A 17876-nucleotide genomic window follows, 5' to 3' on the forward strand; every position below is an offset into this window, starting at 1 on the left:
AATAGTTGCAGACTCGCATCACACACATATAAAATATTTACATAGCTTGCACACACACACACACACACACACACTTTAGATAGAGTTGTGCAAGGTAGCTTCATTGGTTATTTACAACCAGATACAAGATTTGCAGTTGTGAGTAGTTGCTGGGTTAAAGTCAGTTTAAGCACATAAAGTTCATCAGAGGTTAATGCAAAATGGAGCAGTGCTATTTAAGCAAAATGATAGATATGGCAAAAGTCACTGTGCAAGTCAATGAAATGAATCACAAGCGGAAAAGTTGATGTAACAGTTAGTGCATGAAATAAACTGGATAATAGCTTAGTATGGCAGGTAAACTTGATTACTTGATTATTTGAGGCAAGCAGCAACAAATGACATGAGAGGCAAGATATCCTTATTTGTATATTGGTAATACAGACCGGTAATCCTGATGATAGTATATATACAAACCGACTTCCCAAATAGTATCCTCAGCGTGGAGAAGAAGCGGAGTTACCGGAGAAGTAATGCAGACAGCGTGTGCAGAGATTCAGTGAGAGTGTGTGGCGGCTGCGGTTTCACCTAGTGACGTCACACGCCAACGGACCAGCATGCGAGTGAGCAGGAAGCAAGCAGCAGCGAGAGAGACAGGAACAGAGTTGTGGAGCTGCAATACCACAAGTCTTGAGTAACAGGAATTAGTATCAGTAGCAGGGAATCCCAACTTAGACAGGAGGGAATGGCTGGGTGCGAAGCGTTCAGGAACAGTGAGTGACTGAACAAATTACCAAGCAACGTTCAACACTAGGTGGAGCCTTAAATAGCAGTATGATAATTAGTAGTTAAAGGTACAGAATGGTAAAACCCTGACAGTAATTGCTATGATTCTTGATGCATTATTTAGGTTACTTTCCGGTACTCTGAAATTTAGTAATGGAATCACACATTACCATTCTACTTTTAAGAGTGGATACTAAATTTCTAATTGTGTCCCTCTGGAGCAGCGCTATCATTCAATGCAGTAATGTCCGCGATACAATAGAATACATTATGACTCTATATTAAATCTCTGTGTCTGTATTTTGGATCATAAAGGCTTCGATACTATTGTCACCTGGTAGAAATAATGATACACAATGTGTTCCTTAGTTTGGAGATCATTATCTGCTTTGATCACAATATGATCTTTACCTTGCAATTTCTATGTTTTGTTTACAGTGCAGAATGTGACGTTGTAACACTCGTGACGACTCTTATCCAATGGGCACTTGTCATTTTCGATAGGTTGGATAAGTGGGTGTGTATCCACACTCCACTATGATTGGTCAGCTACTAGTTTAAAGGCAAGGAGGCGATCCCGGATCGGGTTAGTCTTTGAGAAAGCCATGATAACGGCGAAATGCGCATCAGGCGTGTTTAGGGGACAATTTCCACATCTATAGCTGGATTTAATTTCTGCTTTTTGGGATTATACTTTGCCTTATCTGCACTTACACAGACCGGTGCTTACTTTTGCTCTAGACTGCATTTTTATAGTTAAATTGTTGATGGGGTCAATCCCCTTTGTATATAACTGCTTTTGCATGTCTGAGCGTTTTTGAGTTTGCACTGAAGCTGTGTGAGGTGCAGGATTATAGATTTTGTATAATTTGAAAGTGTCCTTGTGAATTATTGTCCCTTATATATATCCTTTTTTAATCTAAGTTTTAAAGCACACACCATACATGCATTTGTATATATTAACTTATTTGAATAAAAGTTATGTTTTATTAATTTCCTGATTCAGGTGACCCTCCATGTCATCCATATATATTAGTATTTGCAAGAGTGCTAGCATACTGTCACCTTTTCTTTCCTTATTACCTTTAGTCAATTTGGACAGTTAGCACCCCCCTACTTTCAATTATTATTAGGATAAATTAATTGTTTAAAATCAGATAATCTAACTATTAGATTATTAGCAAACTGTATTTACAAATAATTGCATTAGGGGTCTCTTAGATTTGGTGAATTTCCCATTTCTACTCTTTACACCCACACGCAACTACGAGACTCAGTGAGAGATACTTGTTGACGTGTTGGACTGGTGCGCTCTGTCGTATCTGGTGACATGCAGGCAATGTTCACATCGCTTGGGGGTGTTAGGTGTCCTGTCTTGAATGTCTTGTCCTCGGCATCTCTCCAAATCAGGTGAGTCGCTGCAGTCCTATACTCCAAAGCGTCATCCCCTCCGGGAGCAGCCATGCAATTGGATGTGTGGGCAGCATGGTCCGCAGACGTGACATCTACCTGCTGGGGCGCCAAGATGATTAGGTGCTCAAACATACAGCACCCATCTATAAAAATGTGTATCTCCTCCATAATTTGCTCTGCAGTTTTCATAGATATAGTGGAAGGTGCCGGGTTTGAGGATAACGCTATAGTGATGGGCCCAAGATGGCCGATTTCAGAGCCACTTGTCAGCAATATACACACCAGAATCGTGAGGTTCCGTCAATTTAGTAAATCTCTCGTTAGGATTAGGTGCGCAGGTCGTTTGTGCTGATCAGTCTTCATTGAGGACCAAATATTTGAGCTGGAACAGTCCTTGAATTTGTTTTTTATATATGTTATAACCGGAGCTGCTGAAATGTGCGACTTTGCTGCTTCCTAGTTGGCTCCGCCCCCCTGCGGCAACTGATTTGAATACAATCAGCAGCTTGCCGAAGTACATTGTAGCTCTAAATAACTCAAACATCATAATAGCTAGGTCTTGCAAGAATCAACATTGATACAGGTATGCTTCACTTCACAGCTCTTTGTGGAGCTGAAGTTCATCCTCCAATAATTTTGAAAGTGCTGTACTCATCGTGAGATTGCGAGATAAGTGACTGGCGCCATTATGTTATGAGCGGTTCACTCTGTTTACAGCATTACAGTGCAATCTGTGTCTCAGCATTGTAGCCTGGAAAATCTTACTACAGTTTTCATTGAATACTGTTCTGTGCTAGTGTTAAATGGACACTAAGGTCAAATTAAACTTTCATGATTCAGATAGAGCAGCAATTTTAAACAACTTTCCAATTTACTTCCATTAACAAAATGTGCACAGTCTTTTTATATTTACACTTTTTGAGTCACCAGCTCCTATTGAGCATGTGCAAGAATGATCAGAATATACGTATATGCATTTGTGATTGGCTAATGCCTGTCACATGATGCAGTAAGAGTGAAAATGGACATAACTTTGAAATTTGGCAGAATAAAATCTACTACTCATTCAAAGTTCCGACTAAATGATATTGCATTGTCTTGTTATGCATTTATTGATTAAGCAAATCTACTGTACTCACTGGTCCTTTAAACTAAACTTAGCGCTATTGCACACCTAATATATGTTAGTTCAAACAGGTTTTTAAACACACTGGCAAGTGAAAAGAAAGCTAAAACCACGTTGTTTCACTTTAATGTGGTTTTCCGGTCCCTAACCCGCTGTATGAGTGAGGTATACCTGTATAAGGTATAGTATGACGAAAGTTGTACATTTTTTATTGCTATTACAGATTAGTCTTTTTTGATTGATTTTTAGGTTAGACCACTAGATGGCCTATGTAAAGTAGAACACTATAATTGGTCATGGAACGAAGGCTGGGCTATTGTATTGATTTGTATTAAACTAGCATGATTAAGGACTTGGCACTTGAAACATCACTTTGTATGTTGCCCTGATGTATTAAAATAAAGTGCTGCTGGTGATATGAAGTGATTGTCAGCGTCCTTGTTTCAGCGTGCACTACATGGGAGGTGCTGTGCTTTTCTATGGTGGACTTTTGCAAGAAGCAACCTTCCCCTACTGCACTTGATTTGCTTCAGATAACTGCAGAATTGCTAAAGATTGAGTTACCTTAAAAATAATAAAAACAGCTCAATTTTAAACTATCAAATTTTATTGAATGCAATATATCTCAAACAATAGTAATCCAACAACAACCCAAGAATTGGATTCCTCTAGCAAGAAGGATGAGAAACAGTCATGAGCAGATGTCTTGTGGTTCAACATCCATCTGGTACCTGGAAAAGATGTTACAAATTCTGTTACACATATTCAGTTTAGCTCTGAATGGGTGAGCTCCCCCCCTCCCCCAGACTTTCCTTTTCCTCGTCTGTATACACTTAATAGTTAAATTAGCTGGTAGAATAGTTACCAATATAACTTAAAGGGATAGGAAACCCAAATGTTTTTCTTTTTCGTGATTCAGATATGCAGTTTTTCTTTGTTCTCTTGGTATCTAAATGTACCCACCATTTAGCAAGCGTTACCCAGGTGCTGAACCAAAAATGGGCTGGATCCTAAGCTTACATTCCTGCTTTTTCAAATAAAGATACCAAGAGAACGAAGAAAAATCGATATGAATAAATTAGAAAGTTGCTTCACATTGAATGCTCTGTCTGAATCATGAAAGAAAAAAATTGGGTTTCATATACCATTAATATGATCTACTGCAATTCAATTATTTGCACATTTTGAATGTTATATTTTTCAAAATACAATTGGTGATAGTAGAATCAAATTTAAATACAGTAGTATTTTGGGATCAACCAGTTGGATAGTACACAGTAGTATGTTACCTTGTTAACTCTTGGTAGACTATATAAGTCCATGTGAAGACTTGAATTACAGTTGATATTCTTGATGCCGTTTCATTGATTTCAATTTTATTTGTAAATATGCTCACTTTTCAATTAGCATTTAAGATGTTGTAAATAGCAAATAAAAATAAAATAAAAAAACACTTAAAAGGGTCTCTATGGACTGTGTCTATGGACTGTAAATTAATGCAAAAGTTTCTAACAGACAAAGTTTTAATTGCTTTTAAAGCATTTATTTTATATGCAGATATTTTAATGTATAGATATAAATTTATATATATACATATTTATATATACACACACACACATATACATACACACACACTGTATATATTTACTTTTATATCCCACTGGGCGTTCAGTTTGAAGATTTGGGAGGCATTGATGGTTTCGTCTGGAGCAAATTTTCCCAGAACTGTATTACCACAATCGGCGGTTAGGACGGCATTTTTTGTAGTCCTGAACCCTCCTCCTTTTAGACAAAGGGAAATCCGACCAGAGGGCGTGCCTAACATTGTAGCCTGTCAACCATGATCTGATCCAAGCCATGAAATCACGTGATCACATCAGTGATCGCATGATTTCATTTTTCAAGCAAGTGATCCGATGTTAAACACTTGGCCCCAGTATGAAGGGGTTAATAGAATGTTGGTATAATATGGAAATAGGTGTATCCACCTTCACATACCCTCCCAGAGCTGTAACACTGATACACAACAAACCAAAAAGAAATAGACATCCACAAAAATCAAACTAGAAAAAATAAAAATGGGAAATATCTTTTCAAATAGATATAGTAATAAACAACATATCCACATCACACAGGCTTAAACTTTTAAATCCAATCAAACTTAAAGGGCCAGTAAAAAAATTTATGTAACAGTATTGTGCAGTAAGTGCATATTTAATAAGCCACATCCCAGAGGCAGAACTTTTTTTCACATTCTGCGATGAGAGTTTTTTAATGGAAATTTTTTTTTTGCAGGTCATTTTTAAATAAAATACATTTTTAAATTAGACAGTTACCCTAAAGTACCAGTTCAGCTGCAATGTGTTGATTAACTGGATAATAAAGCAATTGAAAAAGTTTTATAATATAGTATAAGTTAAAAACTGGATTGGAAATTAGCTGCAGACAAGAAAAAAAATAAAAAAATTGTAAAATGTCTCTTGAATAAAATTTGTTTCCTTTTCTCTTGGTCTAACATAGAAATGTAGTAATAAAAAGGTGCATTGCTCATAAGAATGTCATTCAGAAAGCACAGCTTTGTAGACTGGAAATGTTAGGGGGCTGAAAGCCAGTCAATACTGCATATTTGACTTTTTACTCAAAACAGCACTGTTTTAGGGGAAAACTAACAGTGCAGCCAGAGCACAGCGCTGTTTGAAAAGAACAGCCTGATGTGGAGCAGCACTGCAAAGTTAAAGCACTAACAGTTCCTGCATGTGTCCTGTTCTTTCTGCAGACATGCTGCATGTTCTGCAATGAAATCTCAGATAACTGCATGTTATGCCTTGGGGAGCCACATTATAACAAGGTGAATTAGTATCCTTGTGTGCAAGAGGTGCACACACCAAAAAAAGCATAATCTGTCTGCAACCAATGTAACATTATAAACCGCACATTACTCAAGTAGTGGGCTTCTTTTATAGGGGTAGCAGGCATACTAGCACCCTCTGTCACTTGAGACAATTTGACAGCACAATACTTCATCTCTCCTTCATACACAAATAATGATATATAGTAGGAATGGAACCTATGTATATAAGTATTTATTGGAAACTTGAGATAAAAAACACTGGAACAGAACAGCTCACTGAAAGTAACAGTGGTCCAGTTAAACATGTTTTATGCAGCTTTATTCTCTGGAGGTAAAAGATGAAGACTCTTGAGGACCGTCTAAGGTTTTGAGACTGCTCCAGAAAGAACAGATATCGAGACATGTGGGTGTCAAAGTACCTCAGCTGTGAAATGAATGAATCTGATTTGCCATCACCTGAAAGTCTAATTGATTATGTTTACAATGTACCTAAGCGACATTACAGTCATTAGGCTATGTATACACTCCCTTATAACTAGATTTTTTTTGCTATTGTAAAACTATACATATATAAAAAAGTGTACTTTTAATTCTATTTAAACATACAAACCTTTTTATACTATGTATAACTTACGTGACTGTCTTTTTTCAGTGTAATACACATATTCGGTTTACCCAAGTAATAAAATCAGCATGCATGCTTGTATGTATGTATTATATTTGTGTGTGTGTGTGTGTGTGTGCGGGGGGTTCAGTATTTAAATAACCGCTAAAGTCACAATTTAACTTTTATGATTCAGATAAAGCACACAATTTTCAACAACTTTCCGTTATCAAAATGTGCAGTCTTTTTATATAAACTTTTTGAGGCACCAGCTGCTACTGAGCATATACAAGAATTCACAGTATATGCATTTTGTGATTGGCTAATGACTGTCACATGATGCAAGGGGATGGAAATTGAGCTAACTTTAAAATTTAACAGAAAACAAAATCTATTCATTTGAAAATTGCTTTTGCATTGGCTTTTTTTTATTAGGAATGAATTAATAATGCAAATCTACTGTATTTAGTAGTGCTTTAAAGAATATACAGGTAGCCGGGGTTAGGTTCCAGAAGGAATGGTTGTAAATCGAAACCGTTGTAAAGTGAAACCCATTTTATAATGTAAGTCAATGGGAAGTGAGGGAGTTAGGTTCCATCTCAAAATTGCATTAGTAACACCTAATACATTATTTTTAAAGCTTTGAAATGAAGACTGTAAATGCTAAACAGCATTATAAACCTAATAAAATAATAACACAACACAGAATATATAATTAAACTAAGTTAAATGAACAGAAACATTTGCTAAACAGCATTATAAACCTAATAAAATAATCAAACAACACAGACTTTACTTGCATTTTTCTGCAAGCAGTTTGTTCTGTGTATTCCAATCTGGACTGATTTATAGACAGGAAGATCTTGTTCCTTTGCAAGCTGCTCGATAGCTCAGGTCTGATTAAACTGATTTATTTCAGCTTGCTTGGCTTGCATATATTTGCTGCAACACAAGCGGACAGGTCCACCTACTGGCTATTTTAATCAATGCACTACTTCTCAATGCTTTTCAATAGCAGTCACATGACTGAAAAAAAGGTTGTTATTCTGAAACGGTGCACATTGAACCGTTGTAAACCGAGGGCCACCTGTAATATGATAGTAATATTTATGAGATAAGAAACCAAGCAGAATAACTATCTGGGCATAATGCTGACAAAGTAACCAGGTGATTTTCTTTTATAAAGATCATGGTCAGTAAAAACACTTTAGTAGTATGACAAGGATTCCTTAGATACTAGGTGTTTATACAAATCATTTAAAGGGACAGTAAACATCATATAAATTCAAGACATATCTGTTGCCTTGTTATCAAGTAAGCCACGCCAAACATTTTTATTTTTTTTTACAACAAATTATCTTGTTTACTGCAACTGTTTTCAATATTCACACTCTACCAGTCATGTGCCTTATTTGGAGTAGCCAATCCAGACTTGCTTCTGGAGAAGACAAAGCTAGCCATGTCCTTATGTCAGTGTAAACTGCATTGTTTCACAGCTTTTATCAGCTGAAGTCAATTACAAGAACATATGTAGCATTGTAAGCCTTGAAAAGTCTGCATCTATATTGCAAAGCTGTTAAACTGCATAACTAAAGATTTTACATTAAAATCTCAAGTGCTTACTGTCCATTTAATGCTTTTATACTTTTCATACCTGGTAAACCAATAGTTGCTTTTATTAAGAAGGAATTACAAGAATTCTCCTAACTTGTTAGATATTAAAGGGGACACTAAAGTCAAAATAAAACCTTCATGATTCAGAAAGAGCATCCAATTAAAAAAACCAATAAGCTTCCATTATAAAACGGTGCAGTCTTTTTATGTTCATACATTTGTGAGGCATGTGCAAGAGGTCACAGTGTTTATGTATAGAAGTATTTTGCTGATGACGGTCACATGACAAAGGGGCAAGAAAATAGAAGGAAATTATGAAATGTGCCAGAAAAAAATAATCTACTGCTCATTTAAAATTAGAAGTGCTATTGCATTGTCTTTTTATTATGCATTTATTGATTATGCAATTCTACTGTATTTAATGCCCTTTACATCATATTTAACTTAGTTACACTATTCCTATATAAATGAATTACTGGGCAAGGGCTCCATGCTCGATAAGGAATGGAGGTATCACATATGCATTTTTTTTAAAATATACACTACAACCTTTTCTGCAACTATGTAGAGATGCAGATTCATTGTGCTTATTCAGTTGCCAAAATTAGCATTCTTACTCCCTTCTTAGGACTCAAACCTCTATGCTTTGCACACCCATAATTTCACCAGGTTTCTAAACACCCTAATTTAAAGGTAATGTTCTAGCACTCAAGCAGGGGTTGCACGTCACCAATGGGTCACCGCCCAAGACCCAAAGTAATACATAAAAAAGCACGAAGGTGACAGCAAATCCATATTTATTCAAAGAATAGGAGACAAACAAACAGGAGACGTTTCAGGATCCTATCCCTTACTCATGCCATTCATTGAATAAATAAGGATTTGCTGTCACCTTCGTGCTTTTTTATTTTTTCTAAACACCCTAAACAGGTATAGCATTTACTCTACACATTGCTGGGTATACTCATTTCCTTGCATAAGCCCTAAAGAAAGTGACCTGAATAATTCTATTCTAAAGGTCTATCTTATCTAAAGTTGCTTTATGATTGCAGCGGCAAGATTTGATTCATACTTACAGATAAGAACACTGAATTTAGATATTCACTTTACTCTTTAGTGTTAGAATTGAATAGGTTACAAAACAATTTAAAGAAATAGGGAAGTCAAAATGAGAGCATGGGATTTTAAGACACTTAAAAAATCCAAGCCAATGTGGCTAAATAAAAATGTGTTAAGAGAAATTAGGAAAAAAAACAGGGCATTTAAATTATTCAAAGAAAATAGTACAGACTCAACATACCCTATTTATAAGGAATATAACAAAGTATGCAAAAAAGCAATCAAATTAGCCAAATTTAAAATGAAAAATGAAGTGCAAAGGATTCTAAGTCTAACCCTAAAAGGTTCTTAAAGTACATAAATAGCAAAAAATCTGATGACAATATAGGTACATTAAAATGTGTTGTGGAGTCCCCTCGGGATCAGTACTGGGCCCTGTTCTTTTTAATATTTTTATAAATGACTTGGAGCAAGGAATAAATAGAGACATCTCTATTTTTGCAGAAGATACCAAGTTAAATAAGGTCATTAGGTCAGAGCAGGATGAACTGTCGTTACAAAGGGATCTGCAAAAATTAGAAGTATTAGCAGGTAAATGGAAAATGAGATTTATTACAGGAAAATGCAAGGTTCTACATTTTGGAAGTAAAAATAAGCAGGCAATGTATTATTTAAATGGGACAAGACTTAGCCAAACAGAGGAGGAAAGGGATTTAAAGGGACAGTCAACCATAGAATTGTTATTGTTTTAAAAGATAGATAATCCCTTTATTACCCATTCCCCAGTTTTGCATAACCAACACAGTTATATTAATATACTTTTTACCTCTGTGATTACCTTGTACCTAGGAACCTTCTTCCAGCCCCCTGATCACATGACTGTGACTGTTTATTATCTATTGTCTTGCATTTAGTATTGTTTGGTGCTAAATCTTAAATAACTTTCTGTGCCTGAACACAGTGTTATCTATATGGCCCACGTGTACTTTCTGTCTCTTTGTGTTGAAAAGAGATTTCAAAAGCATGTGATAAGAGGCAGCCCTCAAAGTCTTAGAAATTAGCATATGAGCCTACCTATGTTTAGTTTAAACTAAGAATACCAAGAGAAAAAAGCAAATTAGATGATAAAACTAAATTGGAAAGTTGATTAAAATTAAAAGTCCAATCCGAATAATGAAAGTTTAATTTATACTAAACTGTCCCTTTAAGAGTAGCAATACAGAACAAGCTAAAGATGTGTGCACAATGCAGGGCAGCGGCTACAAAGGCCAATAAGATACTAGCATGTATTAAAAGAGGCATTGATTCAAGGGAGGAAAGCATAATTCTGTCACTATATAAATCCCTGGTAAGACCTCACCTTGAGTATGGAGTGCAGTTCTGCAGACCGATCTCAAAAAAGATATTGCAGAACTAGAAAAAGTTCAGAGAAGGGCCACAAAGCTTATAAGGGAAATGGAGAATTTAAGCTATGAGGAGAGGCTAGCCAAACTGGGTCTGTTTTTTTTAGAAAAAAAAAGGCGCTTGAGAGGTGACATGATTACTTTAAATAAATATATTCAAGGCCCATATACAGAGATGGCAGAAGCTCTGTTTATTCCAAAAAAATTGTTTGTGACAAGAGGTCACAATTTAAGGTTGGAGGACAGGAGCTTTAATCTCCTGCAACGAAAACGTTTTTTTCACTGTAAGAGCAATAAAATTGTGGAACTCATTACCAAAGGAGGTAGTGAATGCCAATACCCTAGATACATCTAAAAATAGCTTGGATACATTTCTGTCTAGAAACAAAATTCATAGATATGATTGCTAGTATTAAATAGGTCACCTTTTAGTCGGATTATTTAAGTTTAACTGGAGCTTTTTGTAAGTATTTTAGATTTATAGGTTGAACTCGATGGACTTCGGTCTTTTCTCAACCTCATCTACTATGTTACTATGTCCTGTTGGTATCCTTTGTTGAAAAATAATATGTACATATCCTACACACTACAGGGACCTAGCTGGCTATGGATGGCTACACATTTTTCTCTTTTCCTTGGCTCACCAGATGTTTTCAGCTAGCTCCCAGCTAGCTCCCAGTAATGCATTGCAGCTCTGAATAACTATGTATTTAATCCCTTTGCAGGGTATAAACACATATTTTACACAATATTCCATTTTACTTTTATTATCAAATTTGCTTCATGCTTTTATTGTTGAATAAGCAGCACCACACTACTGGGAGCTAGCTGAACACAGGTGAGCCAATGACGAGAGGCATATATGTTCAGACAACAATCAGCAACTGCCCCCCCAGTAGTGCACTGCAGCTCTTGAGCCTACATAGCTATGATTTTCAACAAAGGATACAAAAATAACAAAGCACATTTGATAGAAGTAAACTTGACAGTTGCTTAAAATTCCATGCTCTATCAGAAGTTTAATTTTTTGTATCTACGTTTTAAAGGGTGAAAATCTTTAACTCATCAAAACTGATCAGTGGAAGAAAAAAAAAAACAAAGTTTAAGAAAAAAAAAAGTTACAAAATAACTTACTAAAAACTAGCGAGAAAATAATTTTTTAGTTCTTCAAGCAGCTTGCATAAAGTGGTTCTTTATTGGATTTGTTAACTATTTATATAGCGCACATAGAGGAAAGAATACTGGGTGTATACGGCTACTTGACTTGGAAGTAATGAGCTTTAGTCTTAAGCTAATATCGGTACATTCTACTTGTACAAACAATTAATTACAAGAATCGTGTAATGAGTTTGCATGAAATCAGAATATATGGAAAAAAAAAAAATAATAATTTGAAGTTTTGGTGTGGACCCAGAGCCAAATTATTGCTACTGGCTGAGAGGAAACAGGAAATCAGTCATATGATATACAGGTAGATCATGAACTATTGTTTCAGCATAGCTGTTCTAAGGGCTAGTTATATGATATGGAATTTTTATATAGCGCTGCGGAATCTGTTGGCGTTCTACAAATAACCGATAATATTAATAATAATATGCTGGTAGGAATATGTTATGAAATAATGCATTGCAAATATTTACTGGTTATGTACCCGTTATTATTTGGAATGTGACATTCCACAAGTACACCATGTGTTAATAGCCAGTGCAGTGCTTTGATCAATTTCAAATTTCTACTCTTCTGTAGACACAAAAAACAAACATCCATTTGTACAAGAGCAATAAAAAAAATTAAATATTTATTTGGATAACAAGTTTGGAGTTTAAGCTGCAATGTTGGCAATGTAATTTTTCTTTTTGAAAGATCACAAGTCATGCACCAAAATAGGAAAAAAAAAAAGCGCTATCAACTACTTAACAGCTGCTGATTTATAAAGAAAAAAAAAAATATATAAAGGCATGTAATCACTATACAAAATATAAAAATGTATGAAACACTACCAACCACAGAACAGAAAGGTTACAGATTATATTTAAAAAGTGTTTTGTATTTTTGTGTGTGAACATTTAGAATTATTTAATTTAAGTGACCAAAGGCAAAGTTTTTTTTTTTTATTTAATTTTTTTTTATACTTTTTATTTTATTTTTGAGACGTGGTCTGGAATTCTGATGTACTGTAAAACATTTAATCACGAAGTCAATGAATTTACTTGTGCTACTCATAGGAAACAGTTGTTAATATGGCATAAATTGTCTCAGCTAGAAAACAATAAAATAAATCTCAAATGATCTTCCTAAACAGAAGTGCTTTATTAAGCATAGCTAGCACTCTTAAACCCTTGAGCGCTGAAGTCAGTTCAGCACTATATAAGGTTAATAAGGCGTGCATTACTAAGCAATGCATTACTTAGTGGAGGGTACAAGGCATCTAGAGTCAAAAGACTAAAATAAACAAATCATATTTAAAAAGGAATCATGCACCCTCCTATGCCGGTTCCCACAGAATAATTATTGCCTCTCCATAATTTCCAAAGGCATCCAACATTGTCAGACGAATAATGATAAATATACATATATATAAATGAAGACACTAGCTGCTAATGGCAATGTCTGTGCGTGAGTGAAAGCACCTTTAAAAAAAGAGCCTATGCGGCAAGAGACAAGTGTCTATAGATTCAAAATGAATCAACTGTATCGGATATCATTCTTCAACTTAGAAGCTGCCTTAAGATTAGGTGCATCTTTAGTTAATGTAACAAGAAAAAAAAAAGAAAAAAAAAAAAAGGCAATGGATTTTTACTTATTAAATCGTACCCACTCGTAAAACTGACCCAAGGCCACGAAATGGGCAGACACAATGATATATATTTATATATATATATTTTCTTTACAATTATTTAAATTGTATGATGGTAAGGAATAAGGTCTATTTAAAAACAAAAACAAAACAAAAAAAGCTATATGTTAGCCTAGATTAAGAGGTGGCACCAGGTGTTGGGTTTACATTTTGAGTAGCCACTTGCGGAGCAACCTCAATAATCCGCGGTTTGTCTATGATTCTGGCAGTGCGGTTGCCCTTTTCTACAATGCCAATAATCCATGCTTGGTGACCCTCGCCGTACTTAGGAGACTTTATTTCAGCACAAAAACGTGCAGCCTGTTCTCGCGGCAAACAGATGAGGAGGCCTCCTATTAAAAAGGAGAGGAGAGCACATATTTTACAAGGAACAGTTCAGTTTGTACAATCAAGCAGTTCTAAAATTATTATTTGTATTTCAAAGTTAGTGCTGATGTTCTGTTTCTCATGGGGACGTTGGTTGCAAAGACTGTTATAAACCTGCAATTTCCAAGATCATAGAAAGGGCTAAATTCACATTAAAACTGGTTCGGGACAAAGCAGTGAATAATACTGAACCCTTAAAAGGAGATTAAAGGGACAGTCTACACCTTAGTTATATTAAAGTCTTACCTTAGATTAAGCTGCAAATAGCCTCCTGCACCCTTTCTATATCATGCAGCAGTAACAGTAAAACAGTTATTTTAAAATGATCATTGTTTCTAGTTACTTTGAAATGGCTGCCAAGCTCTGCTCACTGATGACATCACGATCTGGGCTTCATCTATGCACTCTGCTGAATAGCACTGACAGTCTGTTGAATGCAACTAGTGAGTCTTTTGTAATTAGTGAAGCCTTTAATGCAGCACAGGTCATGTCGTCATCAGTGGGCGGAGCTTTTCAGCCATTTCAAAGTGACCAGAAACAATGATCATTTTAAAATAACTTTTTTTACTGTTACTGCTGCATGATATAGAAAGGTTGCAGGAGGCTATTTGTAGCTTAATCTAAAGTAAGACTTTAAGATGACTAAGGTGTAGACTGTCCCTTTAAACACTTCTTGCTTTTGTGTAAGAATTGTGTTTGTCCCGCACTTCCTAGAGAAGTCAAACAATTCTCCAACTTGCAAATCAAACAGTTTTCAAAAACTAGGTTACAAAAGTTGTGCTTTTGCATTGTGGGACAAAGCACAAGGTGTCTAATGCCCCAAGGAGAACTCTCTATTTAAAGGAACACAAGTCAAAATGAATCTTTCATGATTCACTTCCATTATCAAAATGTGCAAAATATTTTTATATGCACACTATGAGGCACCAGCTTCTACTGAGTATGTGCCAGGCCTCACAGTACATACCAGTGATGGCTAACCTTGGCACTTGGTATTCATAGTTTATTCATAGTTTAAACCTTGGCACCCCTGATGTTTCGGAACATCATTTCCCATAAAACTCAACAAGACTACAGAGTCCCTAAGCATCATGGGAAATGTAGATTCAAAACATCTGGGGTGCCAAGCTTAGCCATCACTGGTATACACAAAAATAAATTTTGTGATTGGCCAATGGCTGTCACATGGTGCAGGAAAATTTAACTAGCTTTAACATTTTTCAGGAAAAACAAAATCCACTAGTATTTGAAATTCAGACAGGTGCTTTAGAATTGTTTTTCTATTATGCATTTGTTGATTATTAATTCTACTGTATTTATTGGTCCTTTAAAAATAGTAACGTTAATAAAAAAACATAATTTATGTAAGAACTTACCTGATAAATTCATTTCTTTCATATTAGCAAGAGTCCATGAGCTAGTGACGTATGGGATATACATTCCTACCAGGAGGGGCAAAGTCTCCCAAACCTCAAAATGCCCATAAATACACCCCTCACCACACCCACAATTCAGTTTAACAAATAGCCAAGAAGTGGGGTGATAAAAAAGTGCGAAAGCATATAAAATAAGGAATTGGAATAATTGTGCTTTATACAAAAATCATAACCACCACAAAAAAAGGGCGGGCCTCATGGACTCTTGCTAATATGAAAGAAATGAATTTATCAGGTAAGTTCTTACATAAATTATGTTTTCTTTCATGTAATTAGCAAGAGTCCATGAGCTAGTGACGTATGGGATAATGACTACCCAAGATGTGGATCTTTCCACACAAGAGTCACTAGAGAGGGAGGGATAAAATAAAGACAGCCAATTCCTGCTGAAAATAATCCACACCCAAAAATAAAGTTTAACGAAAAACATAAGCAGAAGATTCAAACTGAAACCGCTGCCTGAAGTACTTTTCTACCAAAAACTGCTTCAGAAGAAGAAAATACATCAAAATGGTAGAATTTAGTAAAAGTATGCAAAGAGGACCAAGTTGCTGCTTTGCAAATCTGGTCAACCGAAGCTTCATTCCTAAACGCCCAGGAAGTAGAAACTGACCTAGTAGAATGAGCTGTAATTCTTTGAGGCGGAGTTTTACCCGACTCAACATAGGCAAGATGAATTAAAGATTTCAACCAAGATGCCAAAGAAATGGCAGAAGCTTTCTGGCCTTTTCTAGAACCGGAAAAGATAACAAATAAACTAGAAGTCTTACGGAAAGATTTCGTAGCTTCAACATAATATTTCAAAGCTCTAACAACATCCAAAGAATGCAACGATTTCTCCTTAGAATTCTTAGGATTAGGACATAATGAAGGAACCACAATTTCTCTACTAATGTTGTTGGAATTCACAACTTTAGGTAAAAATTAAAAAGAAGTTCGCAACACCGCCTTATCCTGATGAAAAATCAGAAAAGGAGACTCACAAGAAAGAGCAGATAATTCAGAAACTCTTCTGGCAGAAGAGATGGCCAAAAGGAACAAAACTTTCCAAGAAAGTAATTTAATGTCCAATGAATGCATAGGTTCAAACGGAGGAGCTTGAAGAGCTCCCAAAACCAAATTCAAACTCCAAGGAGGAGAAATTGACTTAATAACAGGTTTTATACGAACCAAAGCTTGTACAAAACAATGAATATCAGGAAGAATAGCAATCTTTCTGTGAAAAAGAACAGAAAGAGCAGAGATTTGTCCTTTCAAAGAACTTGCGGACAAACCCTTATCTAAACCATCCTGAAGAAACTGTAAAATTCTCGGTATTCTAAAAGAATGCCAAGAAAAATGATGAGAAAGACACCAAGAAATATAAGTCTTCCAGACTCTATAATATATCTCTCGAGATACAGATTTACGAGCCTGTAACATAGTATTAATCACAGAGTCAGAGAAACCTCTTTGACCAAGAATCAAGCGTTCAATCTCCATACCTTTAAATTTAAGGATTTCAGATCCTGATGGAAAAAAGGACCTTGTGACAGAAGGTCTGGTCTTAACGGAAGAGTCCACGGTTGGCAAGAGGCCATCCGGACAAGATCCGCATACCAAAACCTGTGAGGCCATGCCGGAGCTACCAGCAGAACAAACGAGCATTCCTTCAGAATCTTGGAGATTACTCTTGGAAGAAGAACTAGAGGCGGAAAGATATAGGCAGGATGATACTTCCAAGGAAGTGATAATGCATCCACTGCCTCCGCCTGAGGATCCCGGGATCTGGACAGATACCTGGGAAGTTTCTTGTTTAGATGCGACGCCATCAGATCTATTTCTGGAAGTTCCCACATTTGAACAATCTGAAGAAATACCTCTGGGTGAAGAGACCATTCGCCCGGATGCAACGTTTGGCGACTGAGATAATCCGCTTCCCAATTGTCTATACCTGGGATATGAACCGCAGAGATTAGACAGGAGCTGGATTCCGCCCAAACCAAAATTCGAGATACTTCTTTCATAGCCAGAGGACTGTGAGTCCCTCCTTGATGATTGATGTATGCCACAGTTGTGACATTGTCTGTTTGAAAACAAATGAACGATTCTCTCTTCAGAAGAGGCCAAAACTGAAGAGCTCTGAAAATTGAACGGAGTTCCAAAATATTGATCGGTAATCTCACCTCCTGAGATTCCCAAACTCCTTGTGCCGTCAGAGATCCCCACACAGCTCCCCAACCTGTGAGACTTGCATCTGTTGAAATTACAGTCCAGGTCGGAAGCACAAAAGAAGCCCCCTGAATTAAACGATGGTGATCTGTCCACCATGTTAGAGAGTGTCGAACAATCGGTTTTAAAGATATTAATTGAGATATCTTCGTGTAATCCTTGCACCATTGC

At 36.1% G+C, this 17876-nt stretch overlaps 1 protein-coding gene across 2 annotated transcripts in view; it reads right to left on the minus strand.

Moving 5' to 3' along the window:
- Nucleotides 1-3889: 3889 nt before the first annotated feature.
- SEPHS1 (selenophosphate synthetase 1) overlaps nt 3890-17876 on the minus strand; it is a 153834-nt gene continuing 139847 nt past the window's right edge. Inside the window, exons 8-9 of one of the 2 annotated variants that reach the window (XM_053716487.1) lie at nt 13840-14024; nt 3890-4035 (exon numbers count right to left, since the gene is read on the minus strand). In XM_053716487.1, the coding sequence (XP_053572462.1) occupies nt 4018-4035; nt 13840-14024 (203 nt within the window). In that variant the 3' untranslated portion in view covers nt 3890-4017. Of the gene's footprint in view, nt 4036-12601; nt 14025-17876 lie in introns of those variants that run through there. The other variant, XM_053716486.1, reaches the window with a different exon arrangement.

The sequence above is a fragment of the Bombina bombina genome, chromosome 6 (assembly GCF_027579735.1).
Source record: "Bombina bombina isolate aBomBom1 chromosome 6, aBomBom1.pri, whole genome shotgun sequence".
Classification (NCBI taxonomy): Eukaryota; Metazoa; Chordata; class Amphibia; order Anura; family Bombinatoridae; genus Bombina; species Bombina bombina.